Source organism: Fonticula alba, assembly GCF_000388065.1.
Source record: "Fonticula alba strain ATCC 38817 unplaced genomic scaffold supercont2.1, whole genome shotgun sequence".
Lineage (NCBI taxonomy): Eukaryota > Rotosphaerida > Fonticulaceae > Fonticula > Fonticula alba.
The window spans coordinates 587,838-596,786 of NW_009242971.1; the positions used below are offsets into that span (position 1 = coordinate 587,838).

General features: G+C 65.0%; 3 protein-coding genes across 3 annotated transcripts; 1 reads left to right on the plus strand and 2 right to left on the minus strand.

Annotated features, from left to right (window-relative positions):
• Positions 1–367: 367 nt before the first annotated feature.
• H696_00125 (hypothetical protein) lies at positions 368–4,595 on the plus strand (the record flags this gene model as incomplete). Its single annotated transcript, XM_009493959.1, has 6 exons — positions 368–1,046; positions 1,159–1,222; positions 1,378–1,512; positions 1,594–2,792; positions 3,027–3,438; positions 3,587–4,595. Coding segments are annotated over 6 exons (3,451 nt in total), but the record flags the coding sequence as incomplete, so codon positions are not given.
• On the minus strand, positions 4,577–6,026 carry H696_00126 (hypothetical protein). Its single transcript, XM_009493960.1, has 4 exons — positions 5,561–6,026; positions 5,377–5,462; positions 5,146–5,225; positions 4,577–5,032 (listed from the first exon to the last, which is right to left on the minus strand). Exons 1-4 carry the CDS (start codon positions 5,829–5,831, stop codon positions 4,942–4,944), a joined length of 528 nt encoding a protein of 175 aa, XP_009492235.1. The 5' UTR covers positions 5,832–6,026; the 3' UTR covers positions 4,577–4,941.
• Positions 6,027–6,973: 947 nt separating this feature from the next.
• On the minus strand, positions 6,974–8,869 carry H696_00127 (inorganic pyrophosphatase). The gene is made up of 5 exons (XM_009493961.1): positions 8,706–8,869; positions 8,447–8,574; positions 7,832–8,165; positions 7,463–7,688; positions 6,974–7,157 (listed from the first exon to the last, which is right to left on the minus strand). The coding sequence occupies exons 1-5, from the start codon at positions 8,782–8,784 to the stop codon at positions 7,010–7,012; spliced, it is 915 nt and encodes a 304-aa protein (XP_009492236.1). The 5' UTR covers positions 8,785–8,869; the 3' UTR covers positions 6,974–7,009.
• Positions 8,870–8,949: the final 80 nt, after the last annotated feature.

Here is an 8,949-nt window from a genome sequence, read left to right on the forward strand (position 1 = left end):
CCGTATTCGCAAACGAGATCCCCCATTTCCCCTTCCGGGAGTGCGCTCCCCCTTCGGGCGATTTGCATCGACACCCCGAGGGAGTTGGGCTCCACTTCACCCCCCTCCCCCCGCGCCCCAGCGATTCTCCTCTGCGCAATGCGACACTCTCACATGCACACGAGCCTCAATCGTGCCTGCCGAGCCGCGCTTCATCTCCCTCATCCCTCCCGATCCTCCGCCCTGCTGCTTCTCAACGACTGATCGCCCATCCCCTCACCCCCTCCCCCGCATTGCCGGCTTCTCTCATGCCCACCCAATCGTACGAATGTTTGTCCCCCCCTCCTCCCTCCCTCTCGATTGCCCCCCTTTCCCCTCCTGTGCCCAGCATGAATGCCAGCGATTCGCAAGACCCGGCTGGCCAGCCCCGGCGTCGGAGGCTGTCCTTCGTGGCTGTGCACCCGGAGACCGCAAATGACCCGCACATCCTCTCCTCGCCGATGGTTGCTTGCAGCCAAGACAGCGAGCTCTTCGCGCATGCTCCTTCGGTGACTGACAGCTGCGGCGGCCTGGCCACCACACCACCTCCCCCTTCCGCCGCACAGGACACCCTTCTCCACTACCCCCCTGCCTCGGCGCCCTTCAGCCCGCCCTCGGCACCCCTCGGCGGCGGCGGCAGCAGCAACAGCAGCCTCAGTGGCCCCTCCTCCGTGGCGGACTTATTTTCCACCCCTCGACGCGGCACCATGGCCGACCCTTCACCCTCGGCCGCACCCTCGGGCACTTCGTCGGCCGTGGCTCCGGCTTCGCCGGCCTGCTCCACTCCGGGCGCCAGCACGCGGACCCCTCCACAGACGGTGGCCCCGCCGGCCCCCTCGCCGGTGTCACTGACCTTCGGCCTGCCCGGCATGGACTCATCGGTGGCTGCGGTCCCTGGGCCGGCGGCACCGGCGCTGTCCCACGGGTCGACCGCCTCGGCATCGGGGGTTTTCATCTCCCCCTCGCGACTCCGGTCGTACAACCTCTTCATGATGGATCCGCCCCAGTCGCCCAAGACCCCGACAAAGGTACATCCCCCCCCCCCCGTGCGCCTCCTTTTCTGGGGCATCCTCGAGCGGCAAAGAAAGGCCCTCACAAGGGCAGCCAGTCGTTACTCACAGGTGTGCCCTGCCTCGCCAGTTCGGCCTCTCGGGCTCCGGGCTCAGCCCGCGCATGTCCCCCACTCGGGCATCCAAGTCTAAGGGTATGCTCATGTGGCTCTTCTGATGTCTCGCCCTTCGCCCTCCGCCCTCCTCTCTGCCCCTTGCATTCCCTGGCTCGAAGGGCCTGGCCAAGTGCTGACTGTGACCTCCCCGCTGCCTGTGCCGGCCCCCGCCCCCGCCCCGCGCCGGCCCCCAGATCACACGGCCCGCCTGACTCCGGGCGGTCGCCTGGGCAGCCCCCTGCGTGATGTTGCCACCTTCCTCAAGGAGGAGTCGGACAATTTCAATGAACTGCTCAAGTCCCCCGAGCGGTACCCCATCATTCCCGAGGGTATGTGCTCGTCTGCCGGCCATCATCCCTGGTAGTGATGTTCTTGCCCTTTTCTGACGATGACCGGCGTGTGTTCCACAGAGGAGCTTGCTGCCCTCGGGTTGCAATCCAACCACGGTGATGGGTTTGCCTCGCCCACCCGGCCCGGAAGCACCCGGCGTGCCGGGACCTTTGAAGGGTCCCCCACCCGGGGGGTGGGCTCGCCGACGTTCGGGTTTTTTGGCTCGCCACCTGGGGCCTTCGCCGGCGGCGCCGGATCAGCCGGATCTCCGATACTCCTGTCTTCCAGCGGGGCGACGTCGCTGATGTCCCCGCCAGGGGGGGTCGGCTCTGCCAGCGGCATCAGTGTTCAGTCGCCGCCCACATCGCGCATGCTTCCCGGCTCGCCGTCGGCCATGATGGGCGAGGACGCGCCCTTTGCATCGCCCCCACCGCGGTCGCCGAAGCCCCTTCTGTCGGCCAGCGGCCGGCCGATGTTGTCGTCGCCGCCGCATGATGGCATGCTGGCAGCGGCTTCGGCCACGATGGTAACCACCTCCGGGCCCGGTGGTGGGGCCAGCAGCCGGGACTTTGACGATCGGCCGCCCCCTCAGTCGCCGGTTCCCGGCGATCGCGGCCTGTCGCTGACGGATGTGTCGCCAGCCGTGCCGGATGCGGCCATGCTCCATCCGGACTCCGGGTGCGCGCATCTGGAGATCGACGACGCCGAGGGGTCCCTTCCCAGCGGCTGGGCCACCAAGCAGCCGGTCAAGCAGCCACATGTGGCGCCCATGCCGGAGGACTTGGCTTCCGATGCGTCCATGTCGCCGGACATGTCGGCCCGGTCGCCGCCCCCCTCGTCGCTGCTGTCCGGAGCCGGGTCGCCATCGTCAGACACCTCCGAGTCCGGGCTCTCCGGGGGCCCGGCATCGGACTTGGTGCTGGTGTCGCCGCCGCCAGCGACCGGCAGCACCTCCTCGACCACGCCGGCGGCCGCGGCCCTGTCCGACCCCTCTTCTTCCGCCTCTTCGGAGGATGTGGTCATGCTGGGGACCAGTCCGCGCCCGATCAGCGCCGGTAGCGGCAGCGGCAGTGACCCGGTTCCGGCAACCGCTGGCACCGGCGCCGGCACCGGCACCCCGGCCACCGCACTGGCCGCGCGCATCCCCCAGTTTTACTTCCCCTTCGGCCGGCCGGAAGAGGCCGCACCGCTGGTCAGTGGGTCTTCCTCTTCGTCGTCGCTGTTGGCCCTCTTTGCCGGGAGCTCGGCCGAGCCAGACCGTGCCAGCCCCAAATTCCTGGTGCGTGGTGTGGTGCTTTTGCGGGAGCCTACCATGGGACTTCTTTCATTTCCCTTGTCCCTCTCTGCCTCTCTCAATCCCGCCTGGCGGGGGCGCGCTGCATGGCGACTTGTGGCCTCGGCTGACACAATGCGCCGACCTCTCTCTCTCTCTCTCTCTCTCTCTATGTCCCCGCCTTCGGCTCGGTCTTCGGGCTCCCTTTTGCCGGCTGCCGGGGCCTCCCCTCGCACATAGGCCCAGGTGATTGCCCCGCTCTTCCGCGCCAACGGCGGTGTCCTCGGCGAGCAGAATTTCCTCGAGGTAACGCGCGCCTGTGGGCTATCGCCCTTCCTGAACCTGTCGCTATTTATGCGTGCTGGGCATGGAGCCATGGGTGCCCCGGCCCCGGGGACAGCCCCCCCGATCGAGGTCGATTCCGACTCGGACTCGGACAGCGACTCGGCCGGCTCGGGGGCCGGCTCGACGGCCGCCCTGCCACACTACAGCGAGGTCCCGGAGTCCGTGTCGTATGAGAGCTTCTGTGACTTCTGGACGACGCTGCACCGGGAGCGCCACTGCCCGGCAAGCCGGACATTTGCCATCATCGCCTCGGGCGGGCTGTATGCCACGCACCTGACGAACCGGTGCTTCGCGCCCGTGGTCCTCTGTACGTCGGGGCTTTTGGCCGTTTGCCCGGAATCGGCCCATGACTTACCGCCTTCCTCCGCCTCGCCTTCGCCCCCGCCTCCCCCCCCCCCCCCCCCCCGGGTGGGATTCCCCCCTTGACGGCGGGGCTGCGCCTGCTCCACTCCCAGCCGTGGTCAACCTTCACCCGAATTTGGATTTCCTGCGCGAGGCGTCGCACTTCCTGAACCGCTACGTGCAGACCGTGTGCATCCGGGTGTTCTACCACATCGACCGGGGCCGCTACGATCGGATCACCCTGGCCCAGTGGCGACGCGCGCGCCTGCACGACCTGATCGCCCAGCTGGAGCGCATCAATGTCAGCGAGAGCGACGACTTCTTCTCGTACAAGCACTTCTATGTGATCTACTGCAAGTTCTGGGAGCTGGACACCGACCATGATGGGGTCATCAGCCGGGCGGATTTGCAGCGATACGAGGGGGGCACCCTGACCAGCCGCATCGTGGACCGGGTAGCCCGAGGCTGGGGGCTGTGCGCGCCGAAGGCCCACACCCAGTGCATGAACTATCACGAGTTCTGCTGGTTCCTCCTGTCGGAGGTGGACAAGACCACGGAAACCGCCATGGAATACTGGTTCCACTGCCTGGACATGGATGGCGATGGGATTCTGTCCATGTATGAGATCGAGTTCTTCTATGAGGAGCAGCTGATGCGCCTGCGCCAGGCCAACATCGACGCCTTCAACTTTGAGGACATGCTGTGCCAAATGCTGGATTACATCCACCCAGCCCGGGGGACGGTCCTGACACTGGCCGACATTCGCAAGAGTGGCTTTGCGCCGCTCTTCTTCGACACCCTCTTCAACCTGGCGCGCTTCATTGACCATGAGTCGCGTGACCCGGCGGCCATCCGTCGCGAGCGCCTCAAGGCCAAGGTCAGCGATTGGATCAAGTTCGTGGACCAGGAGTACAGCACTTTCATTTCCATGGAGGAGGATGAGCCGGAGACGCGGCAGAGCAGCTGCTCTGGCGGTTACGAAACCGCTTCGATGCAGCATGGAGGAGGAGCCGAGCAGGCCCCGGATGTGGAGATGGCTGCGCCGGACGGCGGGGTCGATGACTTTGCCAAGTAGGCGGTTTCCTCCGGTTCTCCCTCTCTCTCTCTCCCTCTCTCTCTGTCTCTCCGGGTATGACCCTGTCCTCCGTCCGCTCTCTGGAGTTGAGCAGGGCCACGCGCGCGCATGCATATGCGCCTCCCCCCCCCCCTCCCCCTAAACATGTAGATGTGGCGCATATGCCCCTGTGTGTGCTTTGTGTCGGCGCTCTCAGAGAAAAGAGAGGCGACCAGAAAAATGAAGGAGCAAACAAGTCTTTGCTAGTGTTTCACCGTCCTCTTTGTCGTGTGCGCACTCTTTGGGGGCTTGTTTTTTTTTGGGGGGGGGTATAGTTTACAGGAGGCGAGAGAGGGGGATCAGGCGGGGGAAGGGGCTGGGCAGGTTCGCGGCGAGCGCGGAAAGTAGGAGCGATTACTCCTCGTCAACCCACTTCTCGGCGAGGGCACCAATCAGCGGGATCTTGAACCGATGCAGGGCGTCAGCATGGGCGTGAGCCATGTACCTGAGAGCGAGAGGCGGAGTGGGATGGGAGGGGGGGGGGAGGGGGTCAGCCAGGAGGGAAGGGAAGGAGAGGCGGTGCACACAGCAAGCAAGGATCGGAGACTGGACACGCACATCAGGAAGATGATGAGCATCAGATCGAAGGCAATGAGGATCAGGCTGAAAATCGACCAAATGAAGATAAGGTGGATGAGCTGTTCCGGAGGGAAAGTGTGTATGTGTGTGTGTGTGTGTGTGTGTGCGAGAGTAAGTGAGAAAGTTAGGTTGTGGGTGTGTTGGAGATGTGCAGGTGTCAGAGGGCGGGTGAAAGCCTGAGAGGAAGACGCAGAAACAAAGCACACGCACCAGCATAATGCCGAAGGTAATACAGCTCTGCCAAGCATGGAACCGGACATAGTCGTTCTTCCGCTCGCAGATAAGGAAGAAGGCACCTGCGAATGGAGTAGGTGTCGAGGTGAGTGTGAGAATACGTGTGTGTGTGTGTGTATGGAGGGGGGGGGGGGCAGAGTGTGCATGACACGGCACGCACCAGTCAAACAGCCAAAGATGTAACAAAGAGCCGCCTCAGCGCCAAGGGGAAGACCGAGGGTGGTGTCGAAGCGGCTCTCAGAGCGCTGGGCCCCGACTGCCGGGGCTCCGGCCTCCAGATCATCGGGCGCCGAAGAAAGGACGGGATCGTTGAACTGATCGGGCTGGGCACCGAAGCCGACCTCCTTATCATAGTAGGAGGTTTGCGGGACGGTTTCCCCGTATTGGGGCGGCTGTGCCGAGTCGCCGAGGGGCTGATAGCTATCGGACATGGGGAGATGCGTGTGTGCGTGTGCTCAATCAACAGGCGCGCGCCGATGAACGAAGGCAAGCTGCGTGTGAGGCAGGGGGAGGAGCAGCAGGAGAAGGAGGGGGGGGGGAAGGAGGAAATGGGGGAAGGATGTTGGGGCTAGAGGAAGGTAGGCTGGGAGAGCCTTGCTAGCGCGCTTTGAATGGACCAGCCACAAGGGGAGGGGCGAGGGACCCTCCCTCCCCGTCGCCACGCCTCGCCACCGGCTTCAATGACAAGCGCGATCTGGAGGCTGGGTACTCTGGAGGATGGTCTCGCCCCCCCGCCCCCCCGCCCCCCCGCCCCCCCCCCCCCCCCCCTCCCCCCCCCCCCCCCCCCCCCCCCCCCGAGGTGACCCCCCCCCTCCCCACGGTGTCTGGGCCGAAGTTGGGGTGTTGTTATTTAGTACCCCTCCCCCGGGGCCAACCCTGGTGGATCGGGTTCCGGAACGCGGGTGACTCGCTGACTGTGTCTATCCCGACTGGATGTGACATTCCGCTTCGCCTAGTGTTGCCCGTAGGGAAGAGGGCCTGACAGGTGGCAGCAGCCACCCTGTGCAAGAGAGAGAGAGAGAAGCTAGACAGGCGGAGACTGTGCCGGGGCCGCCTCCAGGTTGCCTGCCGGGCTCCTGGTGTTGGTGTCCCCCGGCCCTGCCAGCCCCGGGGTTTTCTCGTTCGTCCCCGGCTGCCTGGGTTTCCTCGCCGATGTGGGACATGCCCACGGATGCAGGTCACATGCGATGGGTTCCGTGGTGTCCAGTTTTTGTTGGGGTGCCCCCGGCCACCGCCTCCCCGCCTCGGCCCCCCGCGTCGCTACACACGGCGCCTGGTGCCCCCCCCCCCCCCCGTAGCCCTTTGCCAGATGCGTTTGCGGCCCGCTTTCTCGATCGAACGAACAAAGAAACATAAATGGAGGGGCACTTGTTGGTCGCCACCCGGGCAGCAATGGGAGGAAGGAAAGTTCACGGCTGTATATTGTGAGGTGAGCAGGGGGGGAGGGGGTCACACACCACGGCCACGGCCGTGGGCCTGTCTCTCGTGGACAGCCGCCAGAGGCGGCTCACAGCAGGGCGCACCAGGGCATGCGGCCGCACTCCCCTGCAGGGGCGGGGGGAGGGGGGGCACGCACACGCACACGCACACGCACACCACACCACACCATTTACAGAGTGCTGACGTAGTGCCAGACGTCCACGGAGGCGGGGATCTGGTCGACGGCGGGGGCCAGGTTGTCGGCGGCCGGGATGGACTTGACGGTCTCGGAGTCGAAGGCAACGTAGTAGGGGCTGTCGGCGACAGTGGTGGTGGCACTGGAAATGGAGGGAGGCCGGGGGCAGGAGAGCACAGGGCAGGCGGCAGGAGGTGTGTCAGTTGCGATCAGATGGCCACCAGAGGAGGCCCCAGCCGGGATCCGGCGGGGCAGTTTGTTTCACACCACGAGGAGCAGTGCCCCCCACATGCGATGGAGGGGCTGGCTACTCCCCTTTGGGCTGGCGTGCTGAGCGCGGCACGCGAGAATGCATGCACGACCGCGCCCGCGAAGAAAGGAAGGTGCTCTGCTGCACGGGGTAAGGCGACACAGAGGGGGGGGGGGGGGGGGGGGGGAAAGACGCACACAGTGACGGAGTACTTCTCGGTCTTGTGGGGGACCTTGCCGTTGATCAGCTCAAGCCAGTGCTGGTGAGTGGCCTTGACGACCTCGATGGCGAAAGCGCGGTTCTTGGTCTCGCCGTTGAAGGCGAAGGAGTTCTCGGGCTTGCCGTCGGGCATCTTGTAGATGCGGAACCACTCCTCGGTGGCCTTCAGGAGGCCGGGCATGTGGGTCTCCACATCCTCGATGTCTGTGCCATGTGCAGAGCATGGGCGAGAGAGTGTCAGCAGCACAGACGCATCAGAATCGACGGGAGGCAAGCAACTGCGGCGAGGAGGGGGAGGGGGGGGGGAGAGGGGCAGGGCGACGCATGTGTGCGCATGCGGGGCGTACCGTTCATCTTGTCGGCCAGCGGGTCGGCGGTGTCAATGACGATCAGCTTCCAGTCGGTCTCGCCCTCATCGATGAGGGCCAGGCAGCCGAGAAGCTTGACAGTGCGGACGGCACCGGTGGGGTGGATGACGGAGCCGATCTCGCACACATCGACGGGGTCGTTGTCACCAAGGCACTCGGTGGACTCGTCGACGATGGTGGGGTTCTCCCAGGTCTGGGGAAGGGCGCCATAGTTCCAGATGTAGCCCTTGTGGGGGAAGCAGTTGGGGACGTAGCGGAGCTTGCCCTTCTTGCTGTCCTGGACGATGGGGTTCAGGTCGAAGTCCTTGGTGATCTGTGGTTCCGGCGGTGTTGGGTGTGTGTGTGTGTGTGTGTGTGCGGATGTGTGTGTGTGTGTGTGTGCGGATGTGTGTGTGTGTGTGTGTGCGGATGTGTGTGGATGTGTGTTTCCCCCACCCAGGCCGGGGAGCCACAAAAGGGTACCATGGGAGTCAGCATATGAGAGACAGCCAGCAATGGAGATGCTGGCAGGCACTGGCAACGGCGGCAGCCAGGGTGGTTTGTCGGCCAGCAAGGGCACAGCAAGGGGGGGAAGATCACTGCGCGTGCACGAACCTCGAGCTTGGCGTTGGTCCAGCGGGGGATCTCGTTGACCATCTGGTAGATACCCTGGTCGATGGAGGTGACACCCTCGGGCAGGAGGGCAATGTCATGGAAGGGAGAGATGATGCCCTTCTCGGTGGCTGGGTCGGCACGTCCAGGAGCGAGTGAGGGGCGGGGGGGGGGGGGGGATAGTCAAAAGCGACCCGGGTCAGACAGGACACACACACACAAAGAGGGAGAGAGATGGGCGAGGAGACACATGCCGACGTACCGAAGTAGGCCTTGTAGTCGCTGGTGTGCAGAGCACCGACAGAGTGGATCTTGATGTCCTTGGCGAGAACACCGGTCATTGTGGCGAGAGGGGTCCTTGGATGAGTGGAGGAAAGACAAACACAACAAACGAGGGGGGGGGAGAGGACGGTGCGCGGACGGGCACCGGCCTTCCTGTGCGGCGCCTCAAATAGCCCCCAGCCGCCACCCGACCGTCACTCTTCCTGCGCCGCCCCTCCCCCCCC